Source organism: Labeo rohita, chromosome 19 (genome assembly GCF_022985175.1).
Source record: "Labeo rohita strain BAU-BD-2019 chromosome 19, IGBB_LRoh.1.0, whole genome shotgun sequence".
NCBI lineage: Eukaryota > Metazoa > Chordata > Actinopteri > Cypriniformes > Cyprinidae > Labeo > Labeo rohita.
The window spans coordinates 14,977,600-14,996,974 of record NC_066887.1 but is presented as its reverse complement, the minus strand read 5'-3'; the positions used below and the strand labels follow the sequence as shown (position 1 = coordinate 14,996,974).

At 35.0% G+C, this 19,375-nt stretch overlaps 2 protein-coding genes and 1 long non-coding RNA gene across 3 annotated transcripts; 1 reads left to right on the top strand and 2 right to left on the bottom strand.

The window, feature by feature from the left end:
* Positions 1 to 4,961: 4,961 nt before the first annotated feature.
* Positions 4,962 to 8,779, bottom strand: LOC127182114 (gap junction beta-4 protein). The gene is made up of 3 exons (XM_051137226.1): positions 8,774 to 8,779; positions 8,593 to 8,648; positions 4,962 to 5,736 (listed from the first exon to the last, which is right to left on the bottom strand). Exons 1-3 carry the CDS (start codon positions 8,777 to 8,779, stop codon positions 4,962 to 4,964), a joined length of 837 nt encoding a protein of 278 aa, XP_050993183.1.
* Positions 8,780 to 10,035: 1,256 nt separating this feature from the next.
* Positions 10,036 to 11,653, top strand: LOC127181353 (uncharacterized). Its single transcript, XR_007829766.1, has 2 exons — positions 10,036 to 10,365; positions 10,601 to 11,653. It is a non-coding gene; the product is annotated as an uncharacterized LOC127181353 (long non-coding RNA).
* On the bottom strand, positions 11,020 to 16,158 carry LOC127181352 (gap junction beta-4 protein). Its single transcript, XM_051136031.1, has 2 exons — positions 15,859 to 16,158; positions 11,020 to 13,228 (listed from the first exon to the last, which is right to left on the bottom strand). The coding sequence occupies exon 2, from the start codon at positions 13,180 to 13,182 to the stop codon at positions 12,403 to 12,405; it is 780 nt and encodes a 259-aa protein (XP_050991988.1). The 5' UTR covers positions 13,183 to 13,228; positions 15,859 to 16,158; the 3' UTR covers positions 11,020 to 12,402.
* Between the last annotated feature and the right edge of the window lie 3,217 nt (positions 16,159 to 19,375).

Genomic DNA, 19,375 nt, shown 5'->3' with positions numbered 1-19,375 from the left:
TTTCCTATTGTACATTCTATAAAGTAATGATGACTCATTCAGTTTTAAATAATATATTGCCAAGAAAGAACACATTCAACACCTAAAAATGTAAAATGGGTTTCAGTTTAGGGTAAAATCAAATTACAAAAAAACTAAAACAAAAACAAAAAAATATATTGTCTGTTATATTTGGGTAGTACTGAAACATGACAATCAATGCAGTTTTTGTAAAGCCATCAACTGTTAGTAATTTGAGAGTCACTGTGCTATGATTGACTATATGTTTCTGTTGGATAGAAACTAGTGGTAATGTTTTGACCGAATGACTCGTTTTTGAATCAGGTTTGCTGTGTTTTGATAGAGTTGGTATTTGTAGAAAAAGGTATTCAGCATTTTGAAACGTAGAGTTTGTATTTATTTAACAAAATATGGATTTGGCCAGAAAATGAACAATTTGGCTAATTGTGTGATGTAGGTGTGTTGCTGTGTTAAGAGTTTAGAAAAAGTACTTAAAGTATTGGTAAATACTTGTTAGCAATTGAAAAAAACTGTAATAAGACTATTGCACAGAGAACTATATAATACATTTTGTGCAACATGACATTAGCAACTGATAATATAGAAAAACACAGACAAATGTACATAATCAATTGCATGAATGTAACAAGCAATTGCAACTTGTTCAAAAGAATGAGAAACTGCTATTATGATGTGCACAAGTGACTAGATGATGTGGAGGTTGAACAAGTAGTTTTGAGAATTTCATTTCTGATCTGAGAAATGCACCAAAGCGACTGAGAAAAACTGTAAGCTTTTTCTGACTTTCTGACATTATGACTAGAAAGAAGGAGAGGTAGGGGGCAAAAGGCAAGGAGCTGTTTTTGTTTTGTTTTGTTTTATTTAATTTATGATCATGGCTTTATTGGCCATTTCATTTTTCAAAAAAAAAAAAAAAAGCATTTTGAAATGTAGACTTTGTATTTATTTAACAAAATGTGGTTTGGCCAGAAAATTAACTGTTTGGCTAACTGTGTGATGTAGGTGTGCTGCTGTCTTAAAAGTTTGGAAAAAGTACTTTAAGTATTGGGAAACGCTTGTAAGCAATTGAAAAAAACTGTAACACCTGTTTATTCCTCCACATGAGAATGGAATCAGCTATTTCTAAACATTTACATGATCTGTTAATTTAAAAATGCATATTAATTGTTACAGTATTTTATATAGAGATATATTTTCAATACTTTTGAGCTGCTGTTGTTGCCGAAGTAGAAGCTTTATACTATGTTAAGGTTTGAAACATTAGATCTTCATTTCTGACATGCTGTGTTTAAGCATTTGTAAATAAGACTAAAAAGATCCATGACTTTGGAGCTTGTATGAAAATAAAATGTATGCATTTTAGAAACACGGTAATTGACTGCATATTGTGTGAAAACAACTGTGTTGGGAAGGTTACTTTGGAAATGTAATAGGTTACAGATTACAAGTTACTTGATTTAAAATGTAATAAGTAGTGTAACTTTTCAATTACTTTATTAAAGTAATGTAACATTACTTTTAATTACTTTTTGATTACTTTTCTAAATTTCTAATATTATCAGCTGTTAATCATTCTGAAATATTTAAACCAGGCAGAGTTAACCTTACAGTAGCACTCAACACTGATTACTGTCAGACTTTCAAAATCCTTCATCACTTGAATTAAGATTACAATAAGTAAGAGATAATATACATCTTTTTTTTGCGATAACAACTGGCTGAATGTACATTATCTCACTTATTGCACAGCTGCTTGATAGATTATTTAGATGTTTCGTGTCAAAATTATTAGACATGAAACACTGATCTGAGTTGAAATATTTGAACGGAAAGCTTCCATGAAGAAATCAGTTGCTAGCAAAGGCAAGTTCAAACTAGACATTTTAGGGATACAGTGCAGTCATACCAGTTTTCTTACACAACATTTCACCACATAAATAATTATGTAGTAGTACTAGTTTGTTAGTTATCTTATAATCCATTACAGTGTACAAAAAAAAAAAAAAAAAAAAAAAATGGCAGCAGCTGCATTCGTATGAAACAATAGAGCAAGTCTATGATACCAGGATGACAGAATTAAGAAATTGTACAAATAATATTGAATTAAGCTTTAATATTTTATTAGCTAACCAAACACAAAGCTTCCGCCAAGAAAAACTATCAAGCATATAGCACTGACTTAAGTTGCCCCGAAAGAGTCTGAGCTGTGTAATAATTTAATTTAAAGCAGCCACCACAAATTCAGACTTTTTTTTTTATTATATATTTGGGCTTTTTATGCCTTTTATTGTGATAGGACAGTAGAGAGATGACAGAAGAGCTGGGAGGAGAGAGGGGAGCGGGATCGGCAAAGGACCTTGAGACGGGAATCGAACTCGGGTCACCGTGAGCGCAGTTCCGCTATGTCATAACAAGATCATAACATTGAAATCAAATGTTTGCATAGTTATGACAGAAAACACTAGCATCTAACGATGCCTTGGAAAAAACAGTCTTAAAAAATAAAGTTTATGTATAAACCCAAATAAGAAATAAAACAGTTATCGAATAAGCATGTGCCCTATTCTGTTCTAAACTCCTGAAGAATTGGTGTCTCATTGTAGAGCAGTCAGTGCAATTTAAAAGAAGTCAATTAAATCTGTAAGTGGGGGTGGGTGTGTGAAAAAATTCAGATGTAATCCCCTTTGTTATCACTGGCATTTTTTAAAAGTAACTGTAATTTAATTACATATTTTTTCTCATTAACTGTAACTAATTACAATTACATTTATTTTGTAATTAAATTACATAATTCCGTTACATGTAACTAGTTACTCCCCAACACTGGAAAACAACACAAATTGTGTTAATGGTAAGGTCACAAAAGACGGATGTTGTGCTAATTGTGTTTAGAGTTTTGAAAATGTGACTAGAGATTGGACAAAAGGATGTTAGCAACTGAAAAAAAAAAATTGTAGGAGCATAAACATTAATGAATAAAAATACATTCCCCTGAACTTCTGGTTTAACTATTAAAACTCTTCCTTTTTTTCCTAATTCCATGGTTAAAAAAATATTTAAATCCATTTTTTTTTTTGAAGAAGAAAAAGAAATGATAGCCACACCTGTGCCATTTGATCCATGACTAATGAAACACTTCAATTCCCACCATCTATAATTCTTCCTCATTATTAAAATCTATATTTAGGATTGATTTTAAAGTACTTTTACTCATTTATAAATCACTCAATGGCCTAGGACCTAAATACATTGCTGATATGCTCAATGAATATACAGACCACTCAGATCATTAGGATCAAGTCATCTAATACCAAGGGTTCACACAAAATAAGGGGAATCCACATATGCCGCCTGCAGTTGGTACCAGCTTCCAGAAGAGATCAGATATGCTAAAGCATTAGCCACATTTAAATCAAAACTCAAACTAAACTCAAAACTGTGCTATGTCCGAACTGATTGCTCTGTATTTTATGTATAATCATTTTCTATTCTTAACTGTTTTAATCCATTTTAAAGCTAATTTTAAATCATTTTAAAAGTTTTAAATTCCTTGTTTTTATTGTTGTGATTATTTTTTTTTTTTTGTGATTATTTTAATTCCATTTATGTTAAGCACTTTGAATTACCATTGTGTATGAAATGTAGTATATAAATAAACTTGCCTTGACTTTCCTATATGTTTGTAATTATATATTTTCCCCACTGATATTTAAAGAACCCCTTATAATCACCATAGGAGACTACCAATGAAAGAAAGATGTGACAGACAGAAAAATAAGAGTATTAAAGTCACCTTAGGCCTATGCGAAGTGCATCTCATTTGGACCAGTTATTGAATTTGGACCCATTTTCTCTGCTTTGATAGTATATTTTCCTCTGACTCAAGCTATCTTCAAACCTTTTTGAATCCGGAAAAAGTTATTCACATCAACAGGTTTTTGAAATAGTCTTATCCATGAAAATGTTTATTTTTCACTATGCAGCTGCGGTTGTACAGTAAGCTATTATCATTGAACCTATTCAAACTGGACTATGGACAATTCGACCACTAAATCCAGCAGTGTTTGCCATAATATTGAAGTAATTATGAGCTAAGAATAAACTACAATCTGATTACAGAGTGTTAGAAATTACATTTTTAAGGAGTAATTTAAAGAAAAATGAAACAAAATTAATTCCCTCTCACCAACATTTAACTCACCACTTTCCAGCACCATAAGTGCACCATGAAGTGTGTGTGTGTGTGTGTGCGTATGAGAGAGAGAGAGAGAGAGAGAGAGAGAGAGAGAGAGAGAGAGAGACTACAGTAAAATGCCATAAAACACAAAACAATTGTTGTAAAAGGAACAAAGCCGACAAATATTGAATTTAATAATCAATATATAATTATATGTCTCCCTTTTAAACATTTGTGAAAATTACCTCCAATAAAAATGTGAAAAATTGCCCTGACATGACAAAAAATATATACAGCCAGAATCCTAGGTTCTGGTGTAAAGCTCATAAAGTTTAAACATTTGGTGCAACGCTTCACTGAATGAATAGTAATAAGGTAAGTAATTAGGTACTCCATGAGTCCCAGCTGATTTAAGTCAAACCACCAAGGTATAGGACACAACATATTTACTAGCACTTTACTTTAAAGTAAGCTATGTTCAGTCAATGTTGAAAGTGTTGTTACACTATATAGATTTTTTGATAATATAGTATAATATAATATAATACAATATAATATAATATAATATAAAGACTTCCCAAGGTTAGTGTTGTCCAGCTTTCAAGGGTGTCTGAGTTTGAGTGTACTATAGATGTTAATCCATTTTTGTGGATGATTTCAGATTTTAATAAGTATGAACACGTTCATTTACTGTATTAGTCCAGGGGCAGGATGTTTACTGTGGTGTCCTCCCAGCATGTTGTTCTCTGAGGGGGTGTTGTTTTCAGTCCACAATCACTGTGTGCACATTACTGATGTTCTGGTTGGATGAGGCTTTTGGATCCACCCTTAATGGATCCATCCTGTAATTGACCGTTTTCTGGTTTTGCTGTTTTCTTTTGTACGTGCAAACTTTTTTGTTAATTAGGTAGAATATCTCACAGATACACATGAAGATGCATATCGAAGAGGTGACAACCATATAGAAGATGAAGATTGTCTTCTCTGTAGGACGGGAGATGTAGCAGTCAACTGTATTTAGACAAGGTGACACATTGCATTTAACAACTCGGCTGAACATCTCAAAATGATAAATTATGTACAAAATGTAGAGGAAGCCTGCATCAAAGCCTGCTCTCAACACCAGGCTGAGCATGTAGGTGTACCACAGCCCTCCACACTTCTTCCCTGGGGCGGCATGCAGGTGTTTACCCTGGTGGGTAGTGGTGTACTTCTTGTCCTTCATTTCACGATATTTGGTGTGAGCCACCACCATGAGAGACGGGCTTGTGACAAGAATAATCTGGAGAGCCCATAGACGGATGGGAGAGATGGGGAAAAAATGGTCGTAGCAGACATTAGTACAGCCTGTTTGCCTGGTGACGCAGATGAATTCTTGCCAATCATCATCCCACACCTGTTGAACAGCCACCACATACACCAGAATTCGCAGCACAATCACCACATATAGCCAGACACGGCCAAACATGGTGGAGTATTTGTTAACTCCTCCAAGCAGGGCCTGTAGGGATGTCCAGTTCAAAATCAGGGTACTAGTCCTAGACCATATATATCAGTACCAAATCTGTTATTGGATGTGATATATATATATATATATATATATATATATATATATATATATATATATGCAGTCATGCATGCATATGTATATACACAATATGATTTAGTTAAAATCATGAATCATCAATGATGATGTATTTTATCCAACATTTACTCAACATTCCGAAATGTTTTTATATCGATTTTTTTTTAAGTTTACTTATTTATGTACTTAACTTATGCCCATACTTATTTCTCATTCATTGATTTTGACATAGATCAGTACACTGATAGGTGGTACCCAAAGGTACATCTTTCTTCCGTATTTACCACTAAGTTATACATTTTAGTACCTTAAAGGTATATAATAGTACATTTTGAAAGTTGCTAATCTATTCAGTGACTTCCTATCTGCAACAAGACACTATTTTTATACTATTAAAAACTGTTATGTACTACAGTACAATACTTTCATTTTGGTAATTTGTAATTAGCAATAATCTTTTAAGTTTTTCCTTCAGCAGTGCCCTATATTAAAATGTATGGGATATTATTACACTTTACAGGGGTACATACTATATGCAAACCTCATGTAAAACCATTTAAAACTGCAGCACTTTCGAGATATGGGACATTATTACAATTTCCCCCTTTTCTAATAAGTAGTAAAAACCAATGGTCATTTCTTATACAGGATGTCCCATGCTACAGTATATGCACACCTTGCTTGACCGCAGTGTATAGCTGAACATGCAGCCTTTCAAACTGTACTTCACTGCACCATTAACCCCAGGTATGTGTCACCACCAGTGTTGGGGGTAACGCATTACAAGTAACGCAAGTTACGTAATATTATTACTTTTTCCAAGTAACTAGTAAAGTAACGCATTACTTTTTAATTGACAAGAAAAGAGTTACTTTTTCAAATAAGTAACGCCAGTTACTTTTCCCTCTATTTATTGATTAAATGTTCTCCTGTCCCCATCTTGAGAGAAATCTGGATTAAGATGTTAGTTCTAGAATAAATGTGAATATCCATTAATTCATCTCACTCACAAAAAAAGATTCATTATTACTAAAAATGAATAAAAACAGTGAAATTCAACTCAGAATATGATGCAAACCTGCAATAATATGTTAAATAATACAAATATTCTTTATGCATTTAATCCCATTTTATTAACAAGTGTCTTTGCTGCCGACCTTCGATGATCCAATTTAACCATACTAATAAGTAAAATTACGCAAAATTACTTTTTTATTTATTTTTTTATTTTTTTATTGCTGAAGAGCTGACATTTTTTTCTTGAGTTGAGTTGTTTTACAGACATGAATTTATGAATGACTTTTCTTAAAACCTGAGGCTTTTGGTGTGAAAAGGGCTTTTACATTTGCCAAAAATAGAACTTTTTATATTAAAAAACAAACAAACAAGCAAGCCCTGGCCAGATTTAAAAAGTAACGCAAAAGTAAAGTAACACATTACTTTCCATAAAAAGTAACTAAGTAATGTAATTAGTTACTTTTTTAGGGAGTAACTCAATATTGTAATGCATTACTTTAAAAAGTAACTTTCCCCAACATTGGTCGCCACATTCTCGGGTTATGAAGAATAAAGAAGGGAAAAGTTGAAGAGCTCTGATGCAAAACCAGCTAAAAGCCATCTCGGTCAAAAATTAGATAATGATGCTGAGTGAATGCTCCTGACACATATATATGTCCATCAAATACTTTTACTTCAAACTTGCTAAATTCCAGCCTTAGCCCAATCAGAACTACCAGTACTTACATAGAAATCGATACAAAGTAGCCTGAAATAAATGCTAATTTTACAGAAGAACATCAGATGGATTTAGAGGCTTTTGCATCTGAACTCTTCAGTTATTCTTCTGAAATGAAGCAGCAATATCTTCACAGGTAAAAGTTATAAGAACCGTGCCTAGGGACAAGCTGGCCATCACATTGCTCTGACCTTATCAGCCCGTTTGTATTATATTATTTGAATTTGATTGTCTCTTATGACAGACCAGTTAATCATGATGATCTTGTGTTCTGAAATGATTATTTTATTTTATATTTTATTACTGACACTCTTACATATACTTGCCAGTGCCGATTTTTACTCACACTGGCGCTTGCCGAGTGTTAATTTTAGGCCCTGCATAAATATATATACACAAACACAAATTTTTGCTTTAAGCAGTATGAGTCAAATAGATCCTTACCTTTTGGTGTTTTTGAGATGAATGAGGTTTTTGAATCAAAATTAAAAGCAAAATCACTGTCTCCGTTTCACAATCCAGACAGACTTGATTTGTGAAGGACTTTATCAGATCACATCTATGATTAGACTCACCTGAATTTGTCAAATGAAACCAAGCAAAAGTGGTTTCATAAGAGTGTTTCTTTGCATGAAATAAAATTGTTCTAGAAAAACAGCATTGCATGTGGTTGCAATAACATATATATACAGTATACTAGGATATTTACATGCCACATACATGGTGTATTGTGAATATAGTTGGTTGTTCTTTTTTATATTGTCATACATAAAATGCTTATGGTGTTTAAACACATACACACAAAGCATAGCAAAATTAGAAGAAAGTCACAAAATGAAAACAAAAAGCACTTTGTTTATTTAGAAACCAGACGTTAACGGTTAAAAGTAACATTCCACCAAAGGCTTGGTCACCTTGTTCATCTGAATCATGTGTTCTCTTTCTTAGGTTCACTCAACAGCTACGACGCAACGGGAACGCCCTCTTTCTTCATTTGCACTTTCGCTGGTTGCGGATTCGCTGGTTGAATTTGCGCATGATTTATGCCATAATAATACATTTTATTCACCGTACCATCTGATGCTGATGAGCCCCTCAAATCTCAGTCGTCTAAACTCGATGAGCAGTTCCTGAGAGAATTCAGGAACACGCACTTTATTAATATAGTCCAAACAAGGGAACAGGAATGAACAGGAACAGCAGGGAAAATCACACGCTAACACAACGAAAAGTAACATTGACTGGCATTAAGAACCGACATCGAACGAGGTACTGAATCAAAAACTGAATCGGGTATTGTCAGCCCGGGAGGGTACAGGAGGACTGGGCTTAGGAGATGCTGGCTAAGGAGGGTGCTCCGGAGGCGCTGGCTCAGGAGGGCGCTCTGGAGGAGCCGGCACAGGAGGGCACTCTGGACGGTGCTCTGGCTCTGGACGATGCTCTGGCATTGGAGGACTGGACGGGACCAGCGGAGACGTGGGAGTGCTGGATGGGACCAGCGGAGATGAAGGAGAGAGTAATTCCAAGTTGGTCCATAACATCCTTATGGCATATGTGGCTTGCCATACGAGAAACCGTCGACCCAGAGCACTGACTTGAGTGCGAAGTGGTGGTAGGTAGACTTAAGCACGTGGCCGCGGCCCCGTGCTTAAGTCTACCTACCGCATGAAGAACCGACATCGAACAAGGAACTGAATCAAACTTATATAACCAGGCTAACGAGACAAGGACAGGTGTAAGTGATTAAACAATGACGTCATAATAAGAAACGGAACAGGAAAGACCAAATAAGGAGACAAGAGGGAAAAACCAACAAAACAGTCCACAGGGGTGTGACAAAGGGGAAGTTGGAAGTGTGTCCAAAATTTTGACTGGGTCTGTATTATAATATACACATAAAGAATATCACCTGATATATCGATATCAGATTTCTTTTACTCCCCCAAAAACCCATATCTTAGTCAGCGTTGCCAGATTGGGCGGTTTTGAATTTGATTGTGTGGGTAAAAATTGATTTTGCCGAGTGGACAAAATTTGGGATGGTTTGGAGTCAGTTTGGTGGTTTTCAAACATCTAAAATGTATAGGCTAACTGGTTAACAAATAAAACTTAAGTGTGTATGTACTGCATCCAATCACATGCCCGCTGCAGTCCCCTGCCCCACTTTCTTTTAAATTGTCCAGACTGGTATATCCTTGTAAGCTGCTGAACTAGTTTTGATTGTGCAAAATTCTGTATTATGTTCTACAATATGTACTTCACAAACGACTTCCTCTGATTCTGTCTGAAGTTAAAGTGTAACACGGGAGTAAGATCATTATTGTTGTTGTTTAGTAATATCGGTGACACAGTTTTGACACAGACGAGGTGACGACCATAAAAAAGGTGAAGATTTTCTTTTTTGTAGGATGGGAGTTGTAGCAGTCAACTGTATTTGGACAAAGTTCCTCAGTGTATTTGGTTACATTTGCCATGTAGAAATGATAAATTAAGTACAAAATATAAAGGAAGCCTGCATCAAAGCCAGCTTTGAACACTAGGCTGAGTATGTAGATGTACCACAGCCCTCCACACTTCTTCCCTGGGTTGTGCTACAGGTTTTTATTGGTATTCTTTATTTCACAACATTCTGATATCAATGTCTGAAATCAATTTCGTGAAGTGCCTTCGTAGACAAACACTGCCAGCCTTCAACTCAAAACTGCAGTCACATAAAAGGCCACATGTACGTTAATCTGTTCCGGGGGAAAAACAAACACACTTTTAGTGCTACTCAGTGGACATTTCAAATAGAATATGTCACCAAACATATTTAAGTAGAAGAACATGTCCTCCCCATGCTGTCGAGTTGGTCACAGAGCTGAGCCGATGAGAGGTCAGCGCGGTGCGAGCTCTGTAACATCATGCTGTTTCATCCCACTTTCGGAATTGTACGATGACGGTAATGTGTTGTTTAATATTAATAGCGTCACACAACTTATAACTAACACCATTGCCTAAAGGAATTTGTGAGACACGCGCCAAATTAAACGGAAGTGTTGACAGCTCATTATTTAGTAGTGCTTTAACAAGGGTGTCTCAGTTTTAGGTTTTCTTAAGTGCTGATCAGTGTTTTGTGGACAATCTCAGTTAGACTTTAATAAGTACGGACACTTGTTTACTGTATTAGGACAAGGGCAGGATGCTTATTGTGGTCTACTCCCACCATGTTGTTCTCTGAAGGGGTTATATTTTTGTACACTAGGGGGCAGTATGCTCATTCAGTGAATGAGAATCAAGAATACAGCCCTAATCACCTTCTCATTTTTTCATGCAAATAATTACATAATTAAAAACAAAAACAGACACTCAGAATTACTCAATAGATAAGTTATGGTCACAGGAAAAGTCCTTAAAATGTTTATATTCTTTTGCATTAGATTATCTATCTTATTGGCCAAGGTCCAGTGTGTCTTATTTCTGTTTACTTACTTAACTTTATTGTCCTTAAAGGCAATTCTTTTTGTAGACAGTGCAACACAACACAACACAACACAACAGACATCAAATAACACATTTATAATAAGTCATTTAAAAACATTATTCTAGCAGATATAAAGGAAGTCTTATCTATTTGATTTGCACAAAGAATGCTTATAACTCCAGCCTGAGGGAAGCAGTTGAAATTCAGTACACAATGGGTGGGGACCTCGAAACTGGCCCTTCTTAGTCACCAAATGTTCATAAATTTGTGTGATAGTCCTTAAGTCGGTCCCCACTATTTTGCTCCAGATTTTAACTGTACTGTTCAACTTACTCCAATTCTTCACATTCAGTTTGCCATTCCAACAAATAATAGGAAAAGCTTAAGACAGATTTAATAACACAGTTGTAAAACATTTTCATAAAAGAAACATTCATATTAAAAGTTCAAGGTTTCCTCAGAAAAATACATACGCTGAAGAGCTTTCCCTTTAATAATGTTGGTGTTTACCTCACATATTAGTTTAGCATCAAATACAGTCTCTAAATATTTACACTCCCTGACCACTTCTACCTAATGTCCCTTAATGACAGTAGGCAACACAGGTACAGAGTTCTTCTTACGGAAATCAATGGACGTCTCTTTTTTTTTTTTTTTTTTTTTTTTTTTTTTTTTTTTAGAAGCATTAATGTTTAAAAAAGAAGCATCACAAGACCACATATAAAATGATCTGCCACTGGACTTTGACTCCCATCTGACTCGGTGAGGAAAGACACAATCACAGAGTCATCTGCAAATTTTATGATATGTCTCCCTTCAAAGACACTCTGATAGTCATCAGTATAAAGAAAACAAAAGAGGGGACAGTCATTAAGAGAAATAGGATTTCTCTTTTTGGCACTACTATGGAAAGTTGCACTGATTTATTAAAATAAATAAATAAACCCCTGAAAGCTGCTCTGCACAATTGCTCAACATTCTGCAACTCATGTGATCAGGGCCTGAACTCTTCTAACCTTTACCTCACTAAAACTACGTACATCAGGTTTACTGGTTTGAAATTTAACAGGAGTGTCTGGAGTCACTGTATTCCCACAATAATTTGACAATCCTAATGTAAATTCATGAAAATGTGTATCAAATGAATTCAAATCATCTGCTAATTCGTAATCAAGTTTCCCACCTAATGTAATACTTTTTGTCTTCTGTTTAGTTCCAATTGTAGACTTCACTCCATCCTAGGCTATATGAGATTTCTCATTTGTAAACATAGTTTCTACCTTTTCTATGTACCACAATTTTACTTTATTTTGCTTCACTATACCGAATACCATCACCTAAGTATTCCTTAGATGAATCGCATCTTTAACATGTTTAGTTTATCATGCTTGCCTGTTTCACAATCAGAGTTAAAACCACAACTATGCTGGCTCTGAATCCTTCCCCTCTTTTGTGGCCTTTGCTTTTTCAGAGTTGCTGAGATTCTGGTTTGATGAGGCAGTTGGATCCACCCTTATATAACTGGATTTTGCGACAGTATTCTGGTCTTGATGTTTGAGCAGGTACTTGCGAGCCTTCTTGGTAATCAGGTAGAATATCTCACAGATACACATGAAGATGCACACAGACGAGGTGACCACCATAAAAAGGGTGAACACTTTCTTTTCTGTAGGACGGGAGATGTAGCAGTCAACTGTATTTGGACAAGGTGCCTCAGTGCATTTGGTTAAATTTGGCATGTCGAAATGATAAAGTATGTACAAAATATAAAGGAAGCCTGCATCAAAGCCAGCTTTGAACACTAGGCTGAGTATGTAGGTGTACCACAGCCCTCCACGCTTTCTCCCTGGGTTGGCATACAGGTGTTTACCCTGGTGGATATGGGTGTACTTCTGATCCTTCATTTCACGATACTTGACATGAGCCACCACCATTAGAGATGGGCAAGTGACAAAAATGATCTGGAGAGCCCATAGACGGATGTGGGAGATAGGGAAAAATTTGTCATAGCACACGTTGGCACAGCCTGGCTGGGCAGTGTTGCAGATGAAATCTTTCTGTTCATCATTCCATACCTGCTGAACAGCCACCACAAACACCAGGATACGGAAGACGAACACCACAGATAACCAGACGCGGCCAAACACGGTGGAGTATTGGCTTACTCCGCCAAGCAGGACCTGTAGGGACAACCAGTTCATGTCTGCCACTACAAATAGGCGTCTTACTCATACCAGGATGTTAATCCTGCAAAAAATAAATCAATGAATATGCAAATAAGTTCAGTGACAGTATCTGAGACAGAAATGCAGTTAACATGTTTTAGATATTGTTGACATTAAACTGTGAATTGTACATGCTCATTTTCTCTTTACATTTAGATCAGCATTGCATTCATCTAATGCTCACTCAAAGGTAATTTTTATAACAATGATAATTACTGTTAAATACTGTTGAAAGTCATTTTCAAAATGAATACCTATTTTTCATAATATACATAATATGATGCTTTCATTTACTTGGCTTTTAAAACAACTGGTCGTTTTTACTGTTTTACTAATAATTTATTCAGTGTTATATATTAATATGATTTAACATTGCTGTATCCCTAATCTCAGATCAGGTTTGACTTATTTAATGCATATGTACAATTTAATGAAAACAATCTGATGATGGCAAAGTTGCCTAAATTAAATTAATTCCTGTTTTACACAATATTTTCTTACCATTTAGCAAAAATGGTTTACTGGCCAATGCTGGTAATCTCAAAATGGCTGAATATTATAAATCATTCACTGTTATGAGCTATACTTAAAGAACTCCAGAATTCCCCTGCCAAAGATCTACTTTTGGTTTCTTGATAAATGAAACTTCTTTTGTTCAGAATCAGAATAGCCCCTTGGTAACACTGTTGATCAGTTGTTGTTTTTTTTTCTTCTTCTGAGGATTAGGGTGCTAAAAAGGCAGCTGCAAATAACAATAGTTAAAGCTATTGTGTGTGAGAGTATGTGTGTTCTTAGAGTGACTTTCTTTTTCTTTTTAAAAAACTACCTGATCTCATGATGAAAATGTAAATACGTACCAGTAAGTACATATTACTGGAGTTTCCAGCTGAAATGAACACTAGAGGTGGTAAAACACAGAGCACTTGTAGGCTAATCGTCTAGTTATGATTACAGGTCCATGTTTTGCTTTCTGAATGTAACAAGTTGCTCGGTAACTTAGCCGGCACGGAGTTAGAATTAGGATGTGAAATCCTTCAAATCCTTCGAATCCTTCGAGTACGAATCCTGTGAAAAACATGACTCACAATGAAGGAGCTGAAAAATGAGAGATTGAAAAAAGCTAAAACTGCAAGCTTGCATTTGCGTTTTTACGTCACATTCGCTTTTGTTCACACTATCAGGTTTTGGTGTACTGCAGATGGTACGTTATTTTAAAATGTCACAGAGAGTTATAGCGCCACTCAAAAGACATTTCAGCTGCATCCGAAAACTGGAAAATGCTGCCTTCAAAGGACACATTTCAAGGTAGGAAGGCATCAAAGCATATTCAAAGCGTCCTGAGATACCTTCATCTGGTCGATTTTTGAAGGCAGCATAGATGTATCCTTCGCTGCCTTTGATATCCCACAATCCTGTGCATTCCGTTCCGTGATCGTTGAGCAAAAAATAAAGATGGCGTCTGAAAGTTGCGTTTGGTGGTCAGTTTGTGTGTAGATGTATGTTTCTAACCAACTTTTAGCACTTTTGATATTATTTCTGGTGATTGGTATTTTAATAATTAAATAATCAATTAATTGTCACCAACTCTCGTTCTATTTTGTTGCCTGCCTGCCTTCAAGTCAGAACTGCGGTGACCAACGTCACATAAAACATACGTACGTTCATCTGTTCCGGGAATAAAACCGAACTCTATTTTAGTGCCACTCAAAGGACATTTCAGGAATATGTCACAAAACATACATGGTAGTACATATTTTGCATCTTCTGAAAAAGTTCCCACACGTACAGTTTCGTCATGAGATCAGGTTGCTTCCCTACAAACTTAAAGTTTTATGGCATCATGGCATGTTAAAGACACCATGTCAAGACATAGCTAAATAAATTGTTTCTAAATGCAACAGTATGTACTTAACTCTTTTAGAGGGCTTTAATTTTCAGTTGAGATGTTTTTATAGTGGCCCATCAAACTGTGTTTTCACAAAAAAGTGAGAAATTTGCAGCTTAAAATTGGAATACGCTACACTAACTTGACGCTAGTTGCCGAAAATCAGAGCGTCTACAGATTTGAGCTGAAAGATTTCACAGAAAATCGCATACTGTGTGATGATAACAGACTCTGATTTTTTAGCTTCAACAAACATGTTTTGAGCCGATGTGTTTGTCATTATAATGCAGTGAATACATTGAATGTGTCCTTGTTAGTTTGCAACAGCATTGTGTTCAAAATAGCATCAAGTTAGACAATAAAATAGCTCTCATAGTTTAAATTTCTTGTTGTTCTCTTGACACGTAATCTTATTTACAGGAAACTCCATAGCCAGGAATCTTACCATTTACAGACAGCAGATATATATACAAATAGTAGTTTAACTTAAAGTAGTTTAAGTTAAATCCTGATACCACATACATCTCAGAGACGTCTATTTGAAGTACATGTTTACATCTGAAAGACATTTTTTAAGTTTGCTCATTGGGAATACGTCTCCTATTAGACATCAAATAGACATTTTAAAAATGTCTGTAAGATGTGTGATTTAAAATGCATGTAAAACTGACAACTTAAAGACGTCTATCAGATGTTTGTACACAGCAGATGCTTTTAAAAACATCCTCTTTATAGTTTGAACCAATAAAAATTATATATGTCCTTACCTTTTTAGGTTTCAGAGAGGTATGAGCTGTTTGTTCTTCACTGGTATCAAAAGGAAAGGCTCTGCCTTCAATTGACAATCTAGACAGACTTGATTTGGCTTGGTAGGCTGTGCCAGATTATATCTATGACTAAACTCACCTGAGTTTACGTCAAGTGAAATTGCCAAGTGAACTTATCAAGTGATATTTCTGCTTCCAATCTACTGGGGGATTTGCTATTGTAATCAGTTTTGTGTAACACCGGGGGCATTTAATAAAGTTACTCAAACTGGTTTAACAGCTAGTCAGGGTTGTTTAAATCTAAACAAATTGAAAGCAGTTCATAGCCTGGCAAATCTTTGTTTATTCTTAGGTGTGTGTGTGTGTGTATGTGGGTGTGTATGTGGGTGTGTGTGTTTTTGCTCCCTACAATATGAGAAGTGCTTTGCATGAAATAGCATTGTCCTAGTATAGAAATGTAGAGTCATCATCTTATATTGCGGCAATAACTAAATTCTCATAAAGCTAGACTACGTTTTCAATATTTTTTTATTGGATATTTGACACGCTGCATTTATGGTGTATCCGGAATAAAGTTGGTTGTTTTTTCTTTATACTGTCACACATAAAGATAGCTGTGGTGTGAAAAACACAGCAGAATCAGAGGGCATAAAATCAAAACTCAAACGTCAGAACAAAAAAGCAGTCAAACTGAAAGTGTTTATTAGCTAGTGTTTTATTTAGAAACCAGACACATCTAAAAACAACATTCCACCAAAGGGTGGATCATTTTATGCATGTCACGTGTTTCTTAGGAAGATTCAATATTGTACAGCTGGAAATGAATAGGTGCATATATGCATGTAGACAGAGGGAGAAGATGGAAGCAGGAAGAAAGACTTTTGTATCTACTTCAAAGACTCACAATGGACATGAGGACAAAGTAGCTGAGGGTGCAGTGGGCTGAAGCGCTATTTCCTCCTTCAGGCTAGTGGTGCCATGGTTACAGCCTGGTGCGTATGTGGGTGAATATGCACGGATATTTGTCATGTTGCTTCTGCGAGGCTCTCCGAGAGTAATTGGATACAACTTTCACCTCCGTGCTGTCAAAAGGAGTTTGTTTTCAAATATAATGCCTCAGGCTGTCAGCTTGTCTACGCCGTACCCATCTGTGAGAGTTTGCATGCAGATATACAGCACTGCAAGTTTATGTTTACCTATAACACGTAACAGCTTATGCAGAACATGTATCCGGCAGTCCCCACTGATTTGGCGTGTTTCTCTGTATTTACAAACTAGCTTGGTCTGATCTCCTCCTACCTCCTTCCTGCCCAAATTTGCCCACAGTTGGATTTAAATTGATATCCTTGTATCCAGGCCATTGGATAGTACCAAGACCTATAATGTGTTTTTGTTTTCTGTATTAAACTTCTGACATTTTTAATACAGAGCAGGATTTGTCATGGATTTTTTATGACCAATGTAAACAGTGCAAGTGTCCCTAATGCCTGTTTCAAACAGTGACACATAAAACATGGAATTAGTGCTGGGTGATATACTGGTTCAAATGGTAAAATGGTTTGAATTTCGCAAGAAATATTGAAAGAAAATCCTAAGTATACTGAATTTGGGGTAAGGGGTTTATATTAAAGTATCTCTGAGGTAAAAAACTGACTCCAGAAAAGTTTAGATGGTTTTTCTTTTCATCTTACCTTCATATGTAGTATTTAAAAGTGTTATGTGCTATGTTTACAGCAGTAAACAAGGAAATGCTGTATTGCCGCTGTTCCATAAGCGCCACCTGCTGTCAGTGAGTGAATTTGCATTCTCATTCAGCCTGCCTGCTGATCCCGTTTCATGCAGACATGTTTTATGTAGCATAATTCTAAAAAGCTGAAGTAAGACCATTCTGTTTTTTCTTTACATTTTGAAATTATACAATTATATTTACAGCAAAAACTGCTCATATATAGCATGTTTGTTTGGATAGTGATTAAAATGCAGTGGTTCTGCAACTGTTTCATCCAATCTAATAAAAAATAAAGCACAGTCAGGGAAAAACCGTGATAAACCAGAAATCTTAAAAGGCTGCTTTTTGCATTGATTATTTTTTTCATGATAATTAAGTACATTTCCTAACCACCAATTTTCATTACTGTAATGTTTTCAGGCATTTGAATAAATCAATGTATTTATTGCTAATTCCTGTGATGTTCTAATTAACATTATTTTCAGTGGCGGGTGTTTTTAGACTTTCATTACTATAATACAGAAAGTGGTCAAAAAGGCTATTACATAAATTACCATTGAAAAACTTGGGAATCAATAGGATTTGTTGGTAACACTTTACAATAACTAACATGAACAAACAATGAACAATACATTTATTAAAGTATTTATTAATTTTTTGTTAATGCAATAATAAATAAAAATAAATGTAAAAAATAGTAAAAATACAGTCGTTCATTGTTTGTTCATGTTAGTTCACAGTGCATTAACTAATGTCTACAAACACAAATTGTGATTTTAATAATGCAGAAATTAACGTTAACTAAGATTAATAAATACTGTAGAAGTATTGTGTTACCTATTTGTTTATACTAAAGCCAAAAAATCCAGAGTAAAAAATACTACTACTACTACTAATAATATGAGAAAAACAATAATATTTTCTGAAAATAATTTTTCAGTCTTATTAATATTGAAAACAGCTGTATTGCTTAATATTTTTGTGGAAAACATTGAGGTTGAATGCTTTCATTCTTTGATGAATAGAAATTTCAGAAGAATAAAATTTGTAACAATGTAAAACTCTTTACTGTAATTTTTGATTATTTAATATGCCCCTGCTGCATAAAAATATTACTTAATTAAAGAAAAAATCATACTGACTCTAACCTTTTAGTGTACATTTCTATAATATTTTATTTAATATAAATTTTTAATTTACTAAACTAATGTAATGAATTTTATATTTTATGCAATGATTTATTTATTTGCCTTTCATTAAAATGTACTTCATTACCATGAAAATATTGCAACAACAGGGAGAAAAAGAGAGCTTAATGATCTTTTATTTATTTATTTATTTATTATGGCTTAATTGTCTTTATTTGTTTATTTATCATTACTATTATTATTAATAATTATTAATTGTCTATCTATCTATCTATCTATCTATCTATCTATCTATCTATCTATCTATCTATCTATTTATCTACTGTCTGTCTGTCTATCTGGTTCTTTGGTAAAATAAAATCTATAAATATACTTGACTGCTTTCTACTAGAAACAGAATTAGGGTCCAAAAGAGCTTGCCACTATGCAGTCTCTCTTCATCATCATTGGTGATCATGGTACTGGCCGGAGTAGAACAAAGAGCGTCTATGATCATTTCACTAAGGCACCACTAGAGAGGGCTGAAGCTCCACTATCCTCCATCAACATTTTCTCAGAAGCCAGCAGGTTATCGCTAAAGCTTTGGAAAAGAGCTTTACAACTCAGCCTCAAGCTGAGAAAAGAAGCAACACAGCTGCAG

Coding starts and splice junctions, on each gene's coding strand:
- LOC127182114 (XM_051137226.1), bottom strand. Junction 5,737..8,592: donor GGGCTCATCAGCATCAGATG/GTACGGTGAATA, acceptor TATATGGTCTAG/GACTAGTACCCTGATTTTGA.
- LOC127181352 (XM_051136031.1), bottom strand. CDS start 13,182: ATGAACTGGTTGTCCCTACAGGTCCTGCTTGGCGGAGTAAGCCAATAC.